The following is a 24,225-nucleotide window of genomic DNA, read 5'->3' on the forward strand; positions in this document are numbered from 1 at the left end:
TGAAGGAAAAATCAGGTAGACCATTGGTTAGTTTTTAGTAATATTATGAAAACTTAAGAACTAGGCTCTGTTCAGCAACAGCCAAAAACAGCCTTATAATGGGAGTTTTACAGTGTTACAGAGAGGTGGTGTAAAAATATACCAGAAGATCACTAATTTGAGAAAGATGCGTTAACAGGTTCAGATTATAATGCAAAGTGATTGCCAGTCTGCTCTGAAAAGGTAAAGCGGTAGCATTTAAGATCTTACACTGTCAATCTACTAGGTATTAAAGTTAAACATAATTTTTTGGTGACTCCCTGAAGTACCTTTGTTCTTTAAGCATCCATCATGTTGAAATTGGTTGTAAAGTCTTATGCTGAAAGTGATGTAGTATGCGTCTTCATTTTGGAGAAACTGGGTTTGTGGAGAGGGCAATCTCTCTGCAGTTATTGTCCTTCAGCAGAGATTCAGAAGCCATTTCTCCTATGCTTTTAACCATCTTGAGGTCAGTAGCAGCCTTCCTGACTTGGTATTAAGTGGTCCAGTAATACTACAGTTGACACATTTCTGAAATGATTTCATATTTTTGTGTATTGGTACAGTTTTAATTGTTCTTCAGTGTTTGTAGTTTAGGTTCCAATGGAAGACAAGAAGGAAGGAACGACGCAATATTAAGTAGAGTGGCTGAGGAGATGTTTTTTTCTTGTTTCTAAAATAGCAGTTCAACTGAGTAAAATCAATAATGCATAATACAGGATAATTGCCCGAAAGCAATTCATAGTCATTAAAATTCCATGTAGCAACATATAAATTTAATTTTGTTTCTATCTCAAGTGTCTAGGTAATCCTAACTCTTTGAAAACATGCATGTCAATATTTAGACTTGTGTGTGGATGTGCATACAAACAAAGGAGATGTTGCAATCCAAACATCAATTGGAATGAACAGTAATAAAATGCTAAAATCCTGTTACTCAGAAAAAAGCCTGTTGGCTGGGTATGTAGTCTGTGATAACACTTCTTGCAAATGAGCAGTTTGAGTTCATGACAACTGACTACATTGGAATATCCTTTCTTAGTGGTTGTTTTACCATTTAGGAGTAAAACACATTTAAAGTAAAAAAACCCCAGAAGTAAAACAAAATACCTTCTCTTTGTCAGAAGGTGTGCCATACAAAGATTCCTTTGGCTAAACTGTCATTTGAAAAATGCAATCTTGTTAGGTTTTTGCAGCAACTAATCAGTGCCAATACTCATTTCTCTCCCTTTATAAGGCATAAAAGTCAATACATTTTTGTCAGGAAACAAAAGTAACCTTGTTTGCATGTACAGCTTCCATGCTCTGGTGTATGCCGTCCTTTATGGAGTTTGAGCCAGAGTAAACTTTTTGGCTAAATGTCTTGTTAATCTTGTTCTTAATCATGAAACACTTTAATTATTTAAATCTATCACCTCACCCATTATTCCAGTGTTAGTTTTTGTAACTTTCATTTGTGTTAATGCAAACTTAGCAAAGTCATGGTAGTAACGGTTTACTGAATAGGCCATTCCACATATATACTGAGAAACTTATTTATATAGAGTTCAATGTTAAGAGTAGAGTTTTTTGCTTTTAGTTACTTGCAAAGTTGGAGCAAAGATAATGCTGAATTTTCAGACACTCTCAGCTCCTCTAGATCATGTCCTCTGTAGATTGAAAGTTACGTTAACGTGCAGTGACAGCACATAGCTATCACCAAGAACGGTCATTCTCTGGCATTTTTTGTAGGTAGCTATCTCTTAAAACACAGTAGAGCTGAATATCTTATTACTGATTTTCATCTCAGTATTACGCTTTAAAAGCCATAAATACTGTTTTTGTTAAAGTGTAAAAGAATGCTGTGCCAGATCTTGGCAGTATACTAAAGTGTCTGTTCTAGTGACCATGTCAGGCAGCTGTCATTCTGGTTGGATGTGGATAAAGGTATATCAGTCTGACCTCCTGGGTATGCAAATTGTCAGCCATCAGTATCGTCTAAATGACTGTTTCTGTTTCACAGAGTAGGGGAGCATAGAGAAATTTCAATGAACAATAAAGTACTTTATTACTCTCTAAAACTTAAATTGTGTTTCTGAAAAACAGGGAGATTGTTGACCACAGCCTGTTTGCTAGTCCTTTTCTGGTTTACATGGGGTGTTGGTGTTGGTTTGCAGAGCTCTTTGTTCTGGGGGTGAAGGTGCCCCACAAACAGGAGGCATAACCATTTTATAATTGCTGTCCTTTAGTTCCCTCCTCTTGGATATGAGGAGCTAGCGTAGAATTCTTAGGATCAAGTCGCTCAATCTCATAGACTATCATTTTCATCTCTAGTCTGAAAGCTGATGTCTTTCAACACTGTGGCTTTAAACCTGATGTAATTCATGGATGCAAGGAGTTGAATTTGATGTTTATGAATTGATTTGCCAGTTGTTACTAGTTGTATGACCAACTTTTATATACAGGTTTTCAAATAAACAGTAGATATAGACCATGAAGTGCATAGACCCATACCTGCATTGATTCTTATGTAAAAGCATCCCTTTGGGATTTGTGAGAGGCGTAATTTGGATCCTGGAATAATAGTCTCATCCCATGAAAGGTAATTAGAGTTACGATTTTAATATTAATAAGACTAGTAGCACAAAGTTCTGAGTCATATGTTAATCCTATGATTAAATTTTTTTGTTTTAAAACGAAAAGGATGAATTCTGAACTGCAAATACATTCTTGCACAAGAGTCATATCAGTAGTTTGTTAGTACCTGCAGCTGTTTTAGTCGCAGTCAATAAGATTATTTTACTTTATTTACTTGTTGTCAGAGGCTGTTGCAGAATAATTTTAACATAGCATTGGTTTACAATGTAAGTACTGACCATTAAAGAAGATTAAAAGGAACACATTAGCAAAATCAATCATAATGTCATCCTCATTCATATGTTGTTGTCATGTGTTTGCAATATTATTACATAAATATTTGAAATAATAAAAAAATTACTGTTCTAAGCTGTTGAAGTAACCAGTCTTGATGTTAACACTAATTACATTTACTCTGAGATAATGATTTTGCTTATGAACACTCCCAACAAGAAGACAATAATTAGTGAGAGAAACTAAGACGTAGAAGACTTGTCAGAACGTTTAGCAAAGAATGGTTATCAAGATGGAAGCAACACAGAAAATTGCTCGCTAACTTGTAAGAAAATTATCAGCAAAAGAGACAAATGCTCACTATACAACGCACTTTTTAAAAAGTGAAACTTTAATATTTTTAATATGTAGGAGAAAGTGTCTTGCATGTAATTGAGGCAATACTAATTACTATTAGAAAGCTGCTGCTTTTGTCGGTAATGAAGAGCTGCTCCATAGGCCCATGGAAATGTTGTCTTTATTGAGAACTTTGATTGACTCAAACAGTCAATCCTTGATGAAGAGCTGCTCCATAGGCCCTTGGAAATGTTGTCTTTATTGAGAGCTTTGATTGACTCAAACAGTCAATCCTTTTCAGATATAATAAAATATGTTGTTATAAGTTAGGAAGAAGTTGTCCAGAGATACTATGGTGAGAAAAATAACAAATTTTTCTTTGGAGAGACCTACCTGGACAGTTACACAGAAGTAGAACAGAGAGAAGATGGGCTGTTTCAGTTCTCCTGTGCCATGGGTTAGGTCAGCTTCATAGCATTGTTCATCATTCACCTGTTTGAAGTTTATCTCACAGTAAAAACACCTTTTTTCTCTCTATTCTACGTCTGGGTAGCTCACAGATATAAACTGCCTCAGGTAAGAACTTGTCTTTTGAGTAGTAGAGGTGAGACCTCTGACACTTGATGTTTTATTTCATCAAGGTGCAAGTGTTGGCAATGTTATAATGCCAGTCTGCTTGGAATGTAATGGGAAAACAGTATGGCAGTTCTGAAAGTCACTCAATCCTCCTGATATAGTCACTGAAGTCCCTAGTCACTCCTCCTGTGACTAGCACAAACATGAACTACCAACATGAGTTTTCGTAAGTCAGAGGCAAAAGGGAAAATATGGACTTGGGGATGAACAGCACATTTAGGAAGGTCCAAAATTAAATAGTGATAGAGTTGTTGGGTTTTTCTGAAACTTATGTTCTTGCTTTATGACTGCCAGCACAAGTGGTATTCCTTCCCAAGGAGGGCAGAGTGTTTCAAATAGCACTGGAAGTCCTCTCCTTGATTATCAGTAATTACAGAGTCTCCATAACAATGTTGTGAACTTTCCTCTCAAATTTAAACAGCCAAATGCTAACATTACTGTGTCTTATTAGAAAAATGCTGCTTTCTATAGCATTTCTCTTCTGTTTTTGAGATGAAAAATCTGAGATTTGTTAAATCTACATCTAAGGCATCATCCTTAGCAACAGGAAGGAATGAGCCTACTTGTAGGTTGGTTTTTGTTCTTAATCATCCTGAATATCCCGAGAACAATCTGCCTCTTTAAAGTCTTTTGGAGACTTCACTTGGCCTGTTTTGTCCATCCATGAGAACAGTTTTGGTGGACTTGTCCCACAGAAAGTCCCCTTTGCCTCCAGTTTTACCTTCCTGTCCACCAGGTCTGTAGGGAGTACAGAAAACACTGTTCAAGACTTCTCACTGTTTCTCCACTCCCCTTAATAGAAGGAACTGTAGAAGCACTGATGCAGCGATGCAGAGAACACTCTCTCCTCCCATAGTATGCATGAAAGACTGTGACCAATGGACAAGAAAATACAGCTAATTCCGTCAGCTGTAATAACCAGCTTTCTGCAAGGTAAAGAACTAGCCTTGTATCTGCCCCATGTCAATGGTGTTAGGTTACTCATTAGCCTCTCAGACACAAGGTGGTAGTTTCTAGGTGAACATTCTGAGGTGTTTTCATCTCATGCATGTGCAGCTGGTAAAAGACAACTTTAGCTTCCTTAAATTCAATAAGAAGCTTAGAAAAAGCAGCTCTTGGCATTGTTTTGAAATGTAGGAGTAGTTCTGAATCTAGCAGTAGTTCTGAGTGAGCAGTTGAAATTTATGAGTAGGTACTCAGACATGCTAAGAAAGTGACATCAATGTGATGGTTTCAACGGATGAAACAAAAGCTCCATTCATGTCCTGTTTCATGGAATATATTCTTTTTTAAGAGGTTTTTCATAGGAGTGCTTCAGAATACTTGCAAGAGCTGTTGGATAATGTGAACTTAGGGTAGATTTCAGCAAGTTAGATCTCACTAAAGTAACAGAATATTCGTTGTTTTAAAGGGTTTTTTAGTGAGCTTTATTCTTTATGGTGAAGTTAGTAATTTTGTTCTGTATCTGCAAATTGCAATCTGATTTCCTATTTAAAAGGCTTGATATGTAAGTAGTGGTATTTAGAGTGGCATGTGTGTTATTTTTGCATTATTCTTTCAAATGTTCTTTAGTTAAAGCAGTGTTTGTGAAGAGTACAAAAAAGTTAAATAGGTTCAGCCCCTTGACTTCTCAGAACTGTAAGTGGGCAAAAACTGAATTAAATGCTGCCAAAATACCTTCCAGGATCACAGACTGTTAAAATACATCTTAGGTTGTGTCTTAGTCATCTTCAGGGGTGTAAAATAACACACCAAGTGGAATTCTTGTAAAATGCAAAAAGGCTTGTCAGGAGTTAACTAGCTTAGGCACTGCTCTAAATAGTGGTGGTGTTCTATGTTCAACGTAAACATAGCACTCCTTGAGAAGTGAGGGTGTTAGTGGTGTTTCCACATATCCACCTTGTTTAATAGGCTTACTCTCAAGAACATCATGAGTAGGTCCCTTTCAATGTCTGCAAGAAGAAACTGGCACCTCCCTGCAAAGTTATTACAAATAACTATAGATTTTCCAGGTTTTCTGTTATGTTTCCTAGTCGCCTTAGATGTGTTTCCCATTGTCACTTGCTTGTTTGTTGCAGCTTATTAATTCACAAAAGATCTCTCTGCTGAAAGTGGTTCCAGAGTACACGGCAGGTGTGTGAGGAAGTCTCCAGATTACTTGATGTTTATTTTGCAGACGCCTAGGTTTGTCTTGTTCTCTTCCTCTCACCTCCCAGGGTGATGTTTTTGTACCTAAGATGTTAAATCACCTACAAATCGTGTGACTCCAAATTCAGTTGGAGTGAAGGCTCACACCAGCACGGTCAAGGAAAGGGACTTCCAGATAGTGTTTAAGGAACATTTGTTTCTTCTGGGAATGAATACCATGAACTTTTGAAAGCCTTTGAACCTTTGAAAGCATATTTAGAAAGGAGGTGGTCTTCAGTATTGTGAACAGCCTTATATTTTCTCTGTTAATGTTTTACATAGTATTTTCTTCATGGTTTGTTCCATAATGGATTTTATTTGCTCTAAAAAGAAAATTCAGCTTCAAACATTGCCTCTTTATGGAAAAAAAAGCCCAGACCATCAACAAACCTTTGAAAAAATTGGGTAGTTCTCAGTCAACACAAAATAGAGGATATCTGTCTGCAGTCACCTTTACCAGTGAACGTTTCTCAGTGCTCATTCAAACTTGTGCACAAAACTGTGTGCATGCTTAATTGGAAATTTTAATCTTTAACTCCATGGCGTTTTTCCATAGGAGCTTTGTTCCACAGATGTCTGTGGAGCTTGCTTCGATTCAGTAGGTAGTGAAGAAAATATAAACCATGATTGTCCTCTAATTCTGGTTACAGGTGACCTGCATATGTTAATTGTAGTCTTTGCAGAGCTTTTCATTTTATGTGCTGGTTCTCCCCTGACTTTTCCAAGCAGGAAAATAATTCTAACTTTTGTAGACGTTCACTTTTCTCAGGTCACGTAATAAGAGATCAAGACTCTAATACATGTTTTCTCTTTTGATGTTATGTGTCTAGATTTATCTTCTTAGTTTCTTTGGCCATTTATGATTATATGTCCAAAGTGTTTTTACTTTGTTTGGTTTTCCCCTACCCATAACCTTTTAGGAATTGATCCCACTCATACTGTGTACAGCCTGCCTCCATCCTGAACCCAAAGAGAGAGATCAGCTTCTGCACATACTGTTCAATTTGATCAAACGACCAGATGATGAGCAAAGGTGTGTTTGCGTTTGTGTGTTACGGGACAAGAAGGAACTTTTTTCTCTGTCACAGGAGCAGAACTAATAGAAATTGGATATTCCTGGGTGATTTTAAGCACGTTTCATGTAAGCTGTTATTTTGCTCGTATAGTGTTAACCAATTCATGCAAACAACAGGACTTTCCATTTCCATGACCTGCATTTCTAGTTACTGAAATGTTTAAAACCTGCAGTGTAACATTTCAGTTCCTTTTTTTGTTTAAAGATGAACTGAAACTCTCTGTGTTAAAATGTGCTTTAAGATCATAGTTCTTAGCGGTGGTTGATACAGAAATCAAAACAGCTATTTTTTAAACCTCTGCCATAGTGTGTCTTAGTCATCTATATGTTTGTAAGATAATGTTCATGTCTGGTTGGGGAAAATAGCATGAGAAAATAGTGCTCTTTCTAATTATGGTTCATTACTATGGTAGCAATGAAAAAATTCAGAACACTGTAGCAGTAACATAGGTTTGACAAGTGTTAAGAACTTTGTTTTATTTTGGTTAAGACCCTGAAACAAAGTATACCTTTTCTATAAATTTAATGCTTCCTTAGTACTCAGGAACTCTGACATTGAACCAGTCTTGATGAGAGTATCCTTAAGGTTGAAAGACAGTACCTGGCTGGTATGTTTCCTTCTCTTAACCCAGGAAAGATTTTTTATGTTTGATCTGTTGCTCTTCCATTATTTTCATTAGAGATGTTTTGTAAAGCATCTGTATCTGTTGTTGCTCTAGTCTGTCTTCAGTCAAAACAGGCCTTATGAAATAAGTGGAAATCATTTCTTTTGAAGATTCTTCGGAACTGAAGTGTTCTGGTGTCTTTCTAAACTGTTTCCATGGTAAAATTTAGAGATTAGGTATAACTGAAAGCCATGGCTTTGGAGACAAAGAATTGCTGAAATAAAAGCAACTTGTAGCATAGTGGTACCATGCAGCTTGAAATTACAAAAAGATGGTCATGGTTCAACCACAGATTCATTAGAAATTTGCTTCTGAAATGGCTGTCTGAAATGTTTTGAATGTGGATTGAGAAGCTAAAATTAATTTGTGGTTTGAGAAGGTCGAATTAATTCGTGGATGAAGGGGGAAGGAAGTTGCATCTTGTGGTTAACTTGTTACAGGATTGGCCTATCAAGTGGATTTTTCATATATCTGTTTAAGTGCATCAGGTGTGTTTTTTCCAGCAGCTAAGAAGGAAGTCCAAGCTTTTTTCCTTGAAGTTGGTCATTGTTTGTTGTGAATTAGAGACTTATATCTAAAAGTAACTTGTTTTCATCAGAAATTTGGAAAGAATATTCTGCCATAAACTCCAGGACCAAAACCATGCATTAATATAATATACATTTACACATGTAAAAATCAGAGGCTGTTTTAAAGGTGCCATAACATCTGGCAGAAGAATAGGTAAAATTCCATCAAATCCAAGAGACTCTGAATATAAATTAGACAGAAAATACTTATTCAGAACTGCAGAAATACTCAAAATTTCAAAATTATGCATGTTTGGGTTTTATCTAAGGAAGTTTAGATACTTTTTTAACAGTCTTGTGCAATATTAAGTAAGCAAATACATTCAGGTATTCCCCAGAAAAATAGTGTTAATTATCTCATGTTATTTGTTTACCTTCTGCTGCTGTACAGGTCTACATTATACATGAATGTGCTGGCTCCTCAGCTGGCTTTTTTAATTTGCCCAGTGCCAAGGGACTGAAATGTGACGTTGCATTTCTACGAGTGAACCTGTTAAAAGAAGTGTATTAGTTTACCAGGTCAAACATCTAAAGTATGTTAACAGTTATGCCGAAAGCCTGTATTGTGATAGTTGCCCATGTGTGAGAGGCTTCTTGGTGCACAGCATGTTGCTGTAGTCTTGTATACTAACATGTTTAACAAGGTCACTTTTATCCTCCAGACTTTGCTCATTCATGTACCACTCAGCTTTTCAAAATGACTATCAGAGTCTGTTCTGCAAAGGAACAAATATGCGTTAGTGTTCCCTAAACTTCTTTTTGTATCAATATGTTAGTTTTGAAGCCTAAGGAGCCATTATGAAGTCAGATTAGTGTTTGGGTCTTTTAGGACAAAGTTAAAATGCAGTTCAAAATGTGAACTGTTGAAGTACTTTTCAAGAAATGCATCCAGAAGCAGCACTCTTAATGCAAAGAAGCTAAAATACATGAAGCTTAGCCTATCTACTGTATCTTTTGGTTGGTCATATGATACCACCTCTTAGAGAACACACATAATTTTGCTGGCATATTAAGGAAAACTCCAGTAATTTCTTAATACAACCTATAGGAGAGACAAAAGAGTTTTGAACTGTGTAATACAAGATTGAACTGCTGACCAGTGCATGCAGTCACTTTTTAAAACCTTTAGAAAGAGTTTAGAAGTGTTAAATGATGTCTGTTAAACTGTAACTTCTGCCTTGTTCCTCTAGTTTGATTCCTGATTTCTCATTGTTTTCTGTGCTCATGAAGCAAACTAGTGCTGCTGAATCACACTGATTTGCTTTATGCTCCTGTGTAAGTGGTCAGAAGCACGTAACCTGGAGAGAGCTCTGAGGAAAGCATTCGCAGCGCCTTGTTAGCAGAAGAGATCATTATGACAATAAGCAGACAGAAGTTTTCCTCATATCCAGTCTGGGCTGCAATTTTTGTGACAGCTTAGTATAAACAGTTTTGTTTTAATCACCTGTTGCTGAGATCCTTACAACCTTCCTTTCCCTGAAGTGCTGACTGTTGTCATATACTTTCAAGATGGTTGCAACAAAACATGTAAACCATTATTTTTTAATATTTTTGAAATACCTGAAAGCTCTCATCTCTATAGACAGGACAAAAGGAAACCTGAGTTAATTTTGAGATTTCATGGAACTTTTTTGAGAATGTTTGATGAAAAAAATTATATTTGGTTTTATTCCATTTCTAATGCAATTTTCAAGTGATTATTATATTCTGCTATTTTCCTTTTTAATATCTTTAAAATGTGTATTCTGTTGCCCAGTTCTGTGATGAGGTGTAATGTATAGAACTAAAGACAGTCATTCAAATGCCTGGATTGTTTGCTGTAGAACTTAGAATTACCTCAGGCTTTTGTCTCCATATTGCTGTCACATATCATTTGTTGATTTTTTGAGTCTTAGATAACCATTTTTTTGTTTTCACCCAACATTTTTACCTTGATCAAAGGTCTAGCTCTGGTAGAGAGGTAAAAAGCCCTAACACGCACACAACACAAAACCAAAGAGCTTGCTCTTGTTGTTGCTGGAAAGAATGCTGGGATTAAAAAAAATCATCCTTTTGATAGACTGTTTCTCATAAAAAGATTCTGTAAGTAAGTCTTTTTTTGATGGAATATATTCTATAACTGGTTAAGAAATAACCAGCAGAACCTCTGCCTTTCAACCTTAAGGGGATACTAATTAGCTGCAGTAAATATTTAGGAGTTTAGACATGGCACTAAAATGGTAACAAATTAGTTCTGGCCACAAAGTAATGATGAGTAAATTCTCAGTAGTGTCCTAATCTTACTGTGGAGGTGATATGTCTCATGTCCATGCATTTTCACTTGAAACTGGTTATTTGAGAGTTCGTGTAGGCACAAGAAGTAAATAAAACTTGTGAATTGCATGCAAAGTTAGTATTATTCCAGCCCTATTAACAGAAGTAGAAGTTGTCCTGGTTACTTAAACTACGACAGAAATAAAAATAATCTTAGCAAGATAAATCCTCATTAAATAAAAGTTAAAATATCACAAATGACAGGTACAATTTTACTGTAATTTTAAATATCTCTGTGCCTGTGAAAGTGATGGAACAATGGTGATTTCCTGTGAGCTTTGAGGAAAGAAAAAAAATGTAAGAATATGGATACATATAACAGGTGATCATAGATACTGCTGATTGATTAACTGCTTCTGTTTTGTAATGACCTTTAGAAGACATTTCCTAAGAGTGAAGCCCAGTATTTTGGGAGAAATGATAGTAGCTTGCATATTAGAATGCTGCAAAACCATGTAATAAAATAATGAAGTTATTTGCTTTGAGCAAATAACTTTGAGTTCATTAAATATCACAAATGCTTTTAAATCAAACCAGTATGTGTACTTGAGTAAAATACTGATAATACGACAGCATTAAGTAATTTAGATCCTTTTCCTGCATGATGCATGATTGTACCCAGTAAGCAGAATTATATGGTAGATTTAGTCAGATATTCTCAATCTCTGTAGCCAATCAGAAATGCCCAAATCAGATTCTCAAGCTCTGGTTTATGGAGTTTGGGATCTGCAAGATTCTGGAAAAAGCATATTAAATACAAAACAAGGTAGAATCATAGAATAGCTTGGGTGGGAAGGGACATTTGAAGGTCCTGCAATGAGCAGGGACAATAGTGGCTTTTGATTTAAGATTTAGCCTTTAAGTCAGTGTGTATGGTGTGAAATCTTAAGTGCAGACAACTATCTGTTGCCTGTCAACACCTGCTTTTTCTAACATAAAGAATGTATTTTTTATATATAATAGAACTTTATAAACAGATTAAAGCTTTCAATTTATGTTTTCAGGCAGATGATACTGACTGGGTGTGTGGCATTTGCTCGACATGTTGGACCAACACGTGTAGAAGCTGAACTTTTACCACAGTGTTGGGAGCAGGTAACTAATGATTTCATGCTTTATACTGGAATATCAGTTAAAAATTCATAAATGTTGAGTTTTATTTGTTCGAGGAGGATGAGGTTGTTTTGTTTCTCAGTGAATGGCAGATCAAAGTATTTTTCAGAAAGTTACTTGGATGTTGTTTGTCCTCATTATGTATACTTCCCTATAGCATTAAAAAGAACTCAGAAGCAGGGAACTTGTTGGAGACTATCTGGAGATTCTAGTTACTTGCATATACCTGAATAAGCTTGTTATATTGAAATGTAGATATGCACATGTTCATCATCAGTGTTGCCTAAACTTTGGCTAGGTAGGTACCTTTATAATTTATACTGTAATTTCCAGACTGATGGAAATCCATTTTCATTCAAATATTGCATTGCTGATTCTTTTTATATTATATAAGGTCCCTGGAGTAGTGTCCACACTTCAACTAGTTTAAATTGTTGAGCAGAAAATCAAAGATGAAAGTAGTCATAAGTAAGTCCCCTGTAGATGAGCATGATTTTGCAGACATATGAGATCAGCCTGAAGTTTGTATGTGACTTTTAGAATCACAGTGACCTAGTCCACAGATGTTTAAATTAATAGAAATAATGGAACAACCAAACTGAAATGCCCTTACTGTTTCATTTAAGACATGGAGACATAACTACATGAGTTCAGGTTAAAATGTATGGCATTTTGCAAACATAATGAAGAAAAGGGAGTTCATCGTTGCCTCAGAGACAATTAATAACTAAGCCGTGATGGAGTGGTAATGCTTTTTGTGATGGCACAGTCTTTCTGGTCTGATAATTTTCTAGTGTTCCTTGCATAACACAGCAATCTGTGCTCCACAGTGAAGTCCAAGCTGTAATAGCCTTAATGCTTTCCAACAGTAGAAGTAAGTATTACATGCAGCATTTGTGCTTGTATGTGTGACCAATGTATCTGTTGATTAATTGAAGGACTCATGACAATACTAGTTGAAAACAAAATAGGTAGCATGTTGTTTTCTTAAGTCCTTGTGAAATTTAAACTGTGCTGATGAAAAAAACCTGTCTCACCTCAGGAAGAGCACATCTTTGTCATCTGTCTCTTGCTAATTGCTGATGCAAAAGAGAAACAAGTCCAACTGTAACAGTACAACATATCAGGCTGCCAAGTCATATGTCATAATGCATTTATTTAATGCAGTTTGCCAGACTCAGTTTGCAGTACTGCAACCAGGTCATTATTTTCTTCAGCAAAATGCCAGCTGAACCTCATTGTCCCAGAACTTGTTTGTAGAAGGAACTTGAGTATACACATAATTTTCTACCTTTTCCCAGTAGATACTTAAATCATGGAAAGCATTCGTGCTGTTGGTCTCCAGCCAAAATCTATTTACAGATGCAAAGGAACTTGCTGCTCAGAAAATATGTTTTCATCCACACCTTGTGAAGCTCAGAGTTATTAGGCTAGTCCCTCCTGAGCTCTCTCTTCTCAAGACCAAATAGTCCCAGCTCTCTCAGCCGCTCCCTGTATATCAGATACTTCTATCTCTTAATCGTATCCATGTATCTCTGCTGGGCTTGCTCTAATATGTCTTTGTCTCTGTAGCTGGGAAACTCACAACTGTGCACAGTGCTCCAGACATGATCTCACCAGTGCTAAGATGGATAGTCACTTTCCTTACCTTCTGGTGATGCTTATCCTAGTGCTGCACTGGCTATCATTGGTCTTCATTACTGCAAGGAGTGGATTGCTAGCACTGCTTGGTATCTGTCAGGCCCTCCAGGTTCTTCTCTGCTAAGCTGCTTTCCAGCCAGTTGTCTTGGTGTATGGGAATTACTTCTGCTTAGGTTCAGGACTTTTCACTTCCTTTTCTTGAACTTCCTAAGGGTCCTGGCTGCCTATTTCTCCAGCCTGTTGAGGTGCCTCTGAATGGCAGTACGCCCATCTGGGTATATCAGTCCTTCCTTTCAGTTTTGTGTCATCTGCATACCCATTGAGGTGTGTTCTTTCTTGTCATGCAGGTCATTAATGAAGATGTTATACTTTTACATTGTTGGCTTCAGAATCAACCCTTGGGGTTCAGCACTGGGGACTGACTCAGCTGCAACTCTTTCAGTCTGTGTTCAGTTCAGCCAGTTTTCTGTCTGCCTTACTGCCCTTGCCTAGCCTAGGCTTCATCAGTGTGTGCATGGGGATGTTATGGGAAACAGTAACAAAAGTCTTGCTGAAGTTGAGGTAAACAACAGTCACTGCTTTCACCTTGTTCTCTGGAGCAGTAATCTCAGAAAGCTGTCAGGCTGGTCACATGTGGGGTTTTTCAGTATAAATACATGCTTGCTATTTCCAGCTACCTTCTCATCCTTCTTATGTCTGGAAAAGCTTTCCAATATTGATTGCTCCAAGACCTTCACAGGAACTGATGTGAAGCAAACTGCCCCTTGTGTTTCACTGGATCCTCTGTCTTGCCCTTCCTGAATGTAGCAGTGACATTTGCTTTCTTCTAGCCCTCAGGAGCCTCTCCCATTGGCCGAACATTTCCTCGGTGCAATGACCTCAGCCAGTTCCCTGTGCACTCACAGGTGCAACCCTCATTGGGTCCCCCAAACTAGCCTATGTTCAATTTCTTTGAATGTTTCCTAGCCTGCTAATCCTCTCACAAGGGTCTTTCTTGCTACAGACTTTGGCATGGGTTTTAGGCACCTCAGACTACTGAAGACAAGTCTTCCCAGTAAAGACAAAGAAGGGAGTGTGTACTTTGATCTTTACCTGGGTAAGATGGTTGTCTCACCAAAGCTGTGCACTGCATAGCAAGAGAGAAAGAGTTACACCACATGCTGCATATCATCTTTGTTCTGACAGGATCAAGCAATGCACGTTCCCCTCTCACCATTTTACCATAAAATCGTGCATTCACAAAGTATATGAGATATGTTTCAATATATCTAGTGTTTCATTGTACAGCCATTACACTGGCCATTGAAGCTGACTCCAACAGGATGCAAACTTGGTTTCACAGTGTCAGTATTAAATTTGTAAGGCAGACTTTTCAAGCAGCCTTTGAGCAGAAAGGGAAGGTAGCATAGGATCAAGATCTTGGCAATATGAGTTGTTTTCAGACACATTTTAGAAGCGTGATGTGTTTCTGCAGGACCTGAGAACAGAACTTCAGTAGAATGCAAATGCTTTTTGGCTTAGGATGTGTGTCTTCTTTTGACCCTGATTGCTCAGCAAGACCTAGACATCTCCTACACTGGTTGGCTCAGAGCACTAGAGGGCAGTTGTGTAGTTCTCAGAGGAACAGTGCTCCTGAAGGGCTGCATAAGACAAAATACTTTATGACATGCCAGCTCAGGAGTTACTGCTACTTTTCACAGTCTTCTTATTGCCTATACGTACATGCCTCTCTGATTCTTCCCTTGATATAAGCTCTGTTTTATAGGATTGCTAGAGAAGGCTGCATCTGCCTTGCCTTTATGCCTCAGTGCAAGAATTTGAGACTGCATAGTACCCTTGTGCAGCTTCTACAAGCACAGTTAATGTTTATTGTAGAGGTATAGACACATCCCTCTGTTGCACCTCGTTCTAACCACGTTTTGAATACTGGTTGCTGCAAAGCAAATAGCCAATCTGTTTCTCTCTACAGATCAACCACAAATACCCGGAGCGACGGCTACTGGTAGCAGAATCCTGTGGAGCTCTAGCACCTTACCTTCCAGTAAGTATGAGTAGACTCCAGATACCTTGCTAGTGAAAGAAAGATGAAAATCTGTTGCATAATGTAAACATTCCCAGGTGTGTATGTTGTGCATAGACACTCACATTGTCTTCTACTTTATGTCACACGTGAGATCCAATAAATCACACAGTGAAGGAATACAGGTCAATCTAACTATAAAATGTTTCTATACCTAGTATGTTCTGATAAAAATACTTGTTTCAGTAAAGCTGAAGTAAAGATAATTAGGACCAATTAAGGAAGTAATCTCTGAAAAAAAATTGGCACCCAGTAATAGAGTTCTCTAGACACTGTGGAATGTTACATCAAGAGTTCTGCCAGTTAGAAGAAGCTGCAAAATTAACTCAGCAGCAAACTAGAATTTGAAGCTTCAGAGAATGAGGAAAATAACCTCAATTAAAGCCCCACTTCTCCAATTTAGCAATGCAGTAATTACAGATTCTGTTTTAAGTCTAGGTCTATAGTAGGCGTTTTTTTGCTGTTAGTTATTTTCAGCTCCATATGAATTCAACACCTGAGTTCTGTGCTTAGTAGGACAAAAGGCTGTCTAATGAACCTACTGACATTCATTGTCATGACCTATAGTCAGTCATTGTCTGTTGTGAAAACTGAACATGTAATATTCATAAAGGGATCTATGATTGGAAAGGCTTTTGTTTGTGAGCACTAATAGCAGTGCAAAGTATGTATAAAAATTGATAAAACCCACATTTCTTGTTTTGTTGGATTTAACAAATGCGTTTCCCATTTACAAACAGAAAGAAATTCGTAGTTCGTTAGTACTTTCCATGCTGCAACAAATGCTAATGGAAGATAAGGCAGATCTGGTACGAGAAGCTGTGATCAAAAGCCTTGGCATCATTATGGGATATATTGATGATCCAGACAAATATCAACAGGTATAATTTGGTTTGGGTTCTGTATGTATGAAATGTCTTCTATAATATTTCATGCATAAGGGGTTGCAAAATTTCCTGTATTTTTATTAAATCTTTTCAGATACTTTTAAAAATGTTGATTTTTTTTATATGAATGTTGATTTTATTTATCACCAAAACCAAACAGAAAAACCACAAGTAGCATCAGAACTTGAGGTATAAGCCTTATACAGAAGCTCCTCTAGTAATTCATAGTTTACCTTTACTGATACTATTAGCCAGTTCGATATCATCATTTGCTAACAGAGATTGATTTACTAGAACAAAGGCTACTTGTAGTTCAACTTAATGCTGCCTAATAATGTTTCAGATATGTGAAAATAAAGAATTTCTGTCTTTGAGTTTTTGAAGGCAGAGTGATAGGATGTGTACATAAATTTTGGGAATATAATTGCATTCCTTACTGTCTTTTGCCAGGGCTTTGAACTGCTGCTTTCAGCTCTAGGAGACCCTTCAGAACGTGTAGTTAGTGCAACACATCAGGTATTTTTACCTGCTTACGCTGCCTGGACAACAGAACTGGGAAATTTGCAGTTCCATCTTATACCTACGCTGCTTAATAAAATTGAAAAATTGCTCAGGGTATGTGTCCAGCTCTTTCTACATTGGAGAATTTTGTTGGTATTCTTATTACATATGTAGGCTTTTAAAAAAAATTAAAAATTGCTACTTAATGTTCTATGGGGGAAAAGTTTCCTGGTGATTCTTGTTGTAGTCTCATAACTTGGCCTTTGAAAAAAGTAAAAAAAACCCACCACCAGAACCCCAGAAACTAAACGTGCTTTAATAGTGTTTTGCTTTATAGTCTAATAGCATTTACCCAATATTTCAATTTTGTAGTTTTTAATAAAGTGCAATATTTATTAAACAAACAAAAAGTAGAGTTGAATCTTTTAGCGAGGTCGTTTGCAGTTATGAGCCAGTTTGTCTGCACACTTGATTTGGTAGTTATCTCGAATGTTCTGGAAAATTTGGTGCCTCATAGCTATCTAACCGACTGAAATACAAAGTTTCTATTCAGAGTACAGGCAACTAGTTTATTCAGTGTAGGTCCCTGGTCTCTGAGACCAAGGAGCCACATTTCAAAAATGTGCTGGAAAATGTTTTTTCAAAATATCAGTCTGTTCATAAGCAGGAACTGCTAAATGCCAAAGGCTGTATTGCCTGAGTCTTTGGAGTAGAGGTGACTTAAGGGTGACAAGGGGATTTGGATGATGACACGAAGTAAGCTTGTGGTTAGGCTAAATTGCTATGTATTTAGTGTCTCTGTGTAGAAGCTCATCACAGATGTGTTGATCTCTTGCCAGGGAATACATGCCTAAGCAACAGATCATCCAAACTGAAAACTTTCAGTAAATGTCCTGTTTGTTTTAGGAAGGAGAACATGGCTTGGATGAACATAAACTCCACATGTATCTGTCTGCTCTGCAGTCATTGATTCCTTCGCTGTTTGCACTGGTGCTACAGAATGCACCTTTCACAAGCAAGGCTAAACTTCAGGGAGAAGTACCACAAATAGAAGGTAAATGATTAACTTTTGATGTATTTTTTTTAAGCAATTCCTTAAATAATGCTTCCCTTTTCCACCCTGTACTATGCTTGAGAGACCTGATTAGCACCAAAAAATACTTTATTTAATCTCATCTCTTTTTATTTTTCTCTACTTCTTAAAGGAAAGCAATTTTTATTTGTACTTCCTAAAGGTTTCTGCAGAACAGATTTTCATTAATAGTCAATAATAGCTCAGGAAGGCTGGCCTCAGCCTCAGGAAATTCTTATAAATTTATGAAGTGGGAAAAATACAGTGTAGTGCCTGAGTGTCACTATCTGTTACGTATCTATGTAATATCTTTAGAAGACTGTCCCATCCCTGGCAGTGCTCAAAGCAGGGTTGGGTGGAGCTTTGAGCAACCTGGTCTAGAGGAAGAGTGGACTTTATCTCTTTGTCAGTTACTGATGAAGACATTAAACAGGACTGGTCCCAATACAGACACCTGAGGGGCACCACTTGTCACTGATGTCCATCTGGACACTGAGCTGTTGACCACTACCCTCTGGATGTGACCATCGTCAGTTGCTCATTCACTGAAAAGTCCATCCATCAAATTCATATTTCTCCAGTTTAGAGAGAAGGATGTTGTGGAAGATTGTCAAAGGCCTTACACCAGCTCAGATAGGTGACATCCACAGCTCTTCCCTCATTCAAAGATGTGGTCACTCCATCGCAGAAGGCTGCTGGGTTGGTCAGGCAAGGTTCGATGTTGGAGAAGCTGTGATGGCAATATGATAATTCCAGAATCTCTCTGTATCGGCGTTCTCTCTACCTGAGGTTACATAATCTCTTCAGGAAGATTTTAACTCAGTGACTTGTAAATCAATACCCTTATACAGAAGGCACCTAAGGAGTCTCATATTTTCTTAGCTATCATTTCTGACATCACCTCCAAAGTATTTTCATCTTCTTTTGTTCATGATCCCTTGTTCTCTGCTGTTTCAGTCACTAGATTTCCCCGAGCCGTATCACCTCTTCAGGATGTGGCCGTCATCATTGGAAGCCGTGAACAATTAGCAGTGTTGTTGCAACTGTATGACTACCAGTTAGAACATGAGGGTACCACAGGCTGGGAGACTTTGCTATGGGTAGTCAATCAACTGTGAGTTAATTTGTGTCTTAGGATTCCTCATTTTAAAATGTGTCAGAATTAATAGTTCATAAGCATGGTCATGCTTAACAAATATTGAACATAAGAATATTAATTATGATTGTGTTTGAGAATTATTAAGAAGAAAACATAGAATTTATTTTAGGTATTTTAGTTTTCATACTGAATTGACTTTGGTTTTATTAAAAAAATAACTCTAGCAGAACCTGCAGGTAACTGCTTGCTCTGAAAAATTGGTTCTTTAATTTTTGCACTGTTATAGTCAATTCTCTGTTGAACTGAAGATTGTTCTATTCAGACTATCTCATTAAATAGTCTGTTCTGCAGTAACAGGTGTTTGAAAATATAGGTCAGATGTTTCTGTCACGTAAACCCTTGCTTTCTTCAGAGGTCAGGAGTTGTACAGAACATGTAGTTAATTTTGTTATAACCAGTAGTGCTCTGTGCATGTATTTATTAATACAAACAGTAAATCTATACAAAAGTAACTGGAGAGGAACAAATGATCAGAATAGTGTTTAAAATCCTTTTTTTTCCTGATGTTTAGGCTACCACAGCTTATAGAAATAGTGGGCAAAATCAATGTTGCATCGACTGCCTGTGTCCATGAGTTCTCTAGATTTTTCTGGAGACTTTGTAGGACATTTGGAAAAATTTTTACAAACACTAAGGTGAGATATTTCCTAAATATTCTACATGAAGAGTACCTTGCTAATATATGTTGTCTATGTTCACAGTGTGTCTGAATGCTCACACTCTGTGACCATTTATATTTTCATGTCACACTGATGCTTTTCCATAAGTCTGTTTAAACCTGCTATTTTTAAAGCTCTGTGTGCATCCATTTGATTTCTGGTTTTGGTCATTTTGGAATGACACAACAAAAATTATTTCATTTTTTAAAACTGTATTCTTCATATTTGCTTTGTGAATGACAGAGAGTGGGAGAGATTGTCCTAATTCTAGTGACTTAACCATTTTCTTTCTTCAGAGCAGCATACTGCTCAGTGTTACTCTAGCCTGTACTTGATTGAAAATCTAAAGCTGATGCTTTCCTGGCCTGAAATAATTTCTGTAGGTGATATCTAAACATTTTTATCAAGGAATTACATATTTTTTTCTCAATAAAATAACTTCTGAATATAATTTAAGAATACTTTAAAGGGAAATATTAAAACACAAGGGGATTACCTAAAGATGAAATTATAAAACTGTATTAGTATTGTGTGCTACCTCCAGAAAAGAGATTAAAACTAGCCTCTGGTCTGTGGAAATAAGAGTATCTGTAAATTCTTTTTAGATCTGTTGCTTTTATAGTTGTTCCGATACTGATTGTCACAGCTATATTTGGAAGAGAGTCTCTAATTGCCAGCAAAGATATAAGATGCAAACTTTTTTTATATGTGTCTTGGAAAATCCATAAACCCAATTAAGCGTATTGCCAAGAAACTTCAACATTTTGTGTCACGAGTGCTAGAATACTGCACCTGTGTGTGGGTACTCAGTAGAAATTTTTGCTCTCCTATGTTATACTTTAAATTTTCATTAAAGCTGGCTGTGCTTTTTAAAGGTTTTTGTTCTTTCTGTACCTTCAAATATCCTTTTTCTGGGGTTTTTTGGTTGGCTGGATTTTTATTTTTCAATTCTAGTATTTTCATAATGTTAATTGACACTGGTAACAAGTTTTCTTATATGGATTCGTCATCCTTTGTATAGGTAAAACCACAGTTCCAGGAGATCTTAAGACTGTCTGAGGAAAACATAGGTAAGTAGCTTTTTACTCAAATGAACTGAACTTAACTACAACTGGAAAAAAAAAACCCTGTCAATCTCTTGTTCAAATAACATATTCGGACTGCAGTTCTCAAAATTCTCATCCTTTTGAAATGTTGAAAAAATTAATCTGAATGGAACATTCTGAAGTTGTAAATTGTATTAAAAGTACAGAAAAGAAATCTCAAATCCAAATACCACTTGAGCATTATTTTAGCATGTGTGTGTGGATCTATACCAAAAGGTTATTAAATCTATAACACTTAAGTACTCAGATATGTCTACTCTATGTAATAAATGTATTACACACACACATGTACATACATACACATATGTTTGTATAAAACCTAAATTCTTCACTGTGTTTCGCTAGATTCCACAGCAGGTAATGGAGTGCTGACAAAAGCCACAGTTCCCATCTATGCAACAGGAGTCCTTACATGTTATATTCAGGTAGGTTTAATTTTATGTTTCTCTGACAAGTGTATAATAGTGTGTGAAATTTATTCTACAAGAAACCCTTACTATTTTCTTTGCAAATTTAGTGATGTTGTGCATTGAAGGTTAGTGGGCACCTGGAAACACTTATAAAATTAAAGTTTTCTAGTCAGGTGGTGATGCACATTTAGATCATGTGGTGCCATGTCCTTCTCTCAGAAGTACTAATGTTATTCCATAAATGGGTTCTTTGCTATTTAACTGCGACCCCTGCAAACATTATTTTGCAAAATTTACTGAAACAGATGAGCAGGTAAGTTGTCATTTTGGGCATAGTTGTTGTCTTAAAATTTTTGTGTTGCCTAATACTAAAATAAACACGCTGTAATCAAGCTTCATATTTTTCATAATCCTACAAATGTTTAGTGGACTGTGAGTGATTATAAACTTTCAGGAGCCATAAACATGCTTAAGTACTATTCTTAAAAGTTTCTTTAGTAAAAAACAATGTGGGTCATTTATGCACAAGTCTGTGCTTAGTTGATGAAATACAGAAATACAGTCTGTGTGTTTGCTTTGAAAGGTTCTTGTTCTTAAACCACTTTTTTGAAGCTCTTAGAAGACTGTTAAATGCTAAATCTTGTTCTTATGCACCGTTTGTCTCTTTCATAGTTGTAGGTTATCAGAACTGCAGTAATACTTCTACTGCATTTGTCATGGTACTCTCTCTTTTTTCAGGAAGAAGACCGTAAGCTATTAGTTGGATTCTTAGAAGATGTAATGACCATGCTTTCACTATCCCATGCTCCTCTTGACAGCCTGAAGGCTTCCTTTGTGGAACTAGGGTAAAGAATGTATCTTGAAGTTGACTAGATCTAAATACATTAGAAGTTTCTATTAAAAGTTGCTAATCTGGCTGTAATTTTAATAGCTGTAATGCTTTGGGTGATTAAAGGATATATTTGTCTTGGTGTAAATGTAATCTCAAAATTAAAAATATAGCAGTAAAAAAAAATCTGAAGTGTGGAAAAAACCTCTCTAAAAGCCAAACAAAAAAAAAGACTGCACAAAAATAACTCATTGAGAATAGAGTGGAAATTCATTTTGTTTTCCATTCTATTATCACATATTCTACATATGTATTTGCATTCAATGTCATAATTTATTGAAAATTCTATTCTTTAAGTTGCTTTATTAATTAAGTTAAAAATGCAAAGCGTTTTTTAGACCACAGCATACGTGTCCTTCAGAATGAGATAAATGTTTCTTGTCCGTCAGAAAGGGTAAATGTTGGTGTTCTAGATGTGTTGAACAATGGTTTCTTCAGACTGCATTTTGTAGGCAAAGAACATAGTTAGGTTTTGGAGTATTTTTGTTTTATTGATTGCTCAACTGTTTTCTTCTAGTGCAAACCCAGCTTATCATGAGCTGCTCTTAACTGTTTTATGGTATGGAGTTGTCCATACCTCTGCTCTTGTTCGATGTACAGCTGCTAGAATGTTTGAGGTAAGTGTTATCCAAACCTTTTTGTACCTTTTTAAAACTAGAATTTGTTTCTAAAAACAGGGTTTCAGACAATGTTGCTGCATTTTTAATAATGTAGAAACTGCATTAAGAAACTAGTTAAATAAGCTGTGTACTGTGTGATGGAGCAGGAGGTTGTTGTGCATTTGTTTCTGTATCTGTTCTCTGTTCAACAGCACATCTTTCTGTAGGTCTGGAGGTAAACATAAACAAGCATCTCTGAGTTTTAACTCGGAGATGCCTGGTTAACATTAATAAATTTTAATGTTGATTATTTGGTTAATTAAATTTTATGATATTTAATCATTATCACAGAGAATGTTGATTGCTTTTGCTATTCAGCACATAAGCAGTAGCCTAATTCACAAGTTACCGTTTTCAGTAGGTTTTGTCATACAATGCTCTTGCATTGGAATTCACACTGGTTTTTATTGGTACCAGTTCTGGTGGTGAAGACATATGTGTAACTCATTTTGTATTATTTTGTGAAAATTATAATAATTGAAAATAATTTGCAGTTACTTTACTTGCCTCATAGTGACAGCTTTACCTTTCCCTTTACATCAATAAATTTTGTTCAGGATAAAAACTTACAAGTTTTCTTTCCACATCATGCTTTTTGTTTCATCAAATGTTCATTTTAAAAGGATTATACAAAAGCCCTGGGACATACTCCATTTGCTGAACAAAGAGAGAGCCTTCTGTCCTTTGCACATTAGAAATGTAGATTTTTTTTTTTTATCACCATTACTTTTTTGTGTGTTTCTTCCACATTTGACTCATTTGGATAGCTCTGCACTGGGCCTCTAGCTCAACCTATCACCTTGTATCCATTTGCAAAAACAAATCTCAAGTCTGCCTCCAAAAAAAAAGCACTTAACATATGCTTTAGCATTCTTTACTGCAACTCTGCAAGTCATTGCAGATAAACCAGTAAACAACCACAATGAGGCATATCCTGAGACTTCAGTTGAAAACATCCAATGTCCCTTTTTTTTCTTCCCCTTCCTCTCCCTTTAAGAAGGAGATGGCAATTTTTAGACGCCCTTAAATATATAGGAGTATTTTTAATCTAACAAAGAATTTTGTTAGGTTTGTAATAATAAGCTTTCCAAGTCATTGCAGATAAACCAGTAAACAACCACAATGAGGCATATCCTGAGACTTCAGTTGAAAACATCCAATGTCCCTTTTTTTTCTTCCCCTTCCTCTCCCTTTAAGAAGGAGATGGCAATTTTTAGACGCCCTTAAATATATAGGAGTATTTTTAATCTAACAAAGAATTTTGTTAGGTTTGTAATAATAAGCTTTCCTTTCAGTTAATAGGATAAAGAGTTTGTGAGCTGCAGGACAGAGGTATAAGAACAGCAAAGGTTCTGAGCAGCACTGTGGTTAGTACAGCAACACAGACTGCTGGGATTTGG

The 24,225-nt window shown here is 36.5% G+C and overlaps 1 protein-coding gene across 1 annotated transcript in view; it reads left to right on the plus strand.

Annotated features, from left to right (window-relative positions):
* The window catches only part of KIAA1468 (KIAA1468 ortholog), a 61,957-nt gene that overhangs the window by 21,975 nt on the left and 15,757 nt on the right, over nt 1-24,225 (plus strand). Inside the window, exons 11-22 of the mRNA XM_009070910.1 lie at nt 6,948-7,060; nt 11,654-11,744; nt 15,373-15,444; nt 16,224-16,364; nt 16,821-16,985; nt 17,778-17,925; nt 18,901-19,057; nt 19,614-19,737; nt 20,783-20,831; nt 21,213-21,292; nt 22,016-22,122; nt 22,684-22,783. Coding sequence (XP_009069158.1) covers nt 6,948-7,060; nt 11,654-11,744; nt 15,373-15,444; nt 16,224-16,364; nt 16,821-16,985; nt 17,778-17,925; nt 18,901-19,057; nt 19,614-19,737; nt 20,783-20,831; nt 21,213-21,292; nt 22,016-22,122; nt 22,684-22,783 — 1,347 coding nt within the window. The remainder of the gene's footprint in view (nt 1-6,947; nt 7,061-11,653; nt 11,745-15,372; nt 15,445-16,223; nt 16,365-16,820; nt 16,986-17,777; nt 17,926-18,900; nt 19,058-19,613; nt 19,738-20,782; nt 20,832-21,212; nt 21,293-22,015; nt 22,123-22,683; nt 22,784-24,225) is intronic.

This window comes from Acanthisitta chloris, unplaced genomic scaffold (genome assembly GCF_000695815.1).
Source record: "Acanthisitta chloris isolate BGI_N310 unplaced genomic scaffold, ASM69581v1 scaffold9673, whole genome shotgun sequence".
NCBI lineage: Eukaryota > Metazoa > Chordata > Aves > Passeriformes > Acanthisittidae > Acanthisitta > Acanthisitta chloris.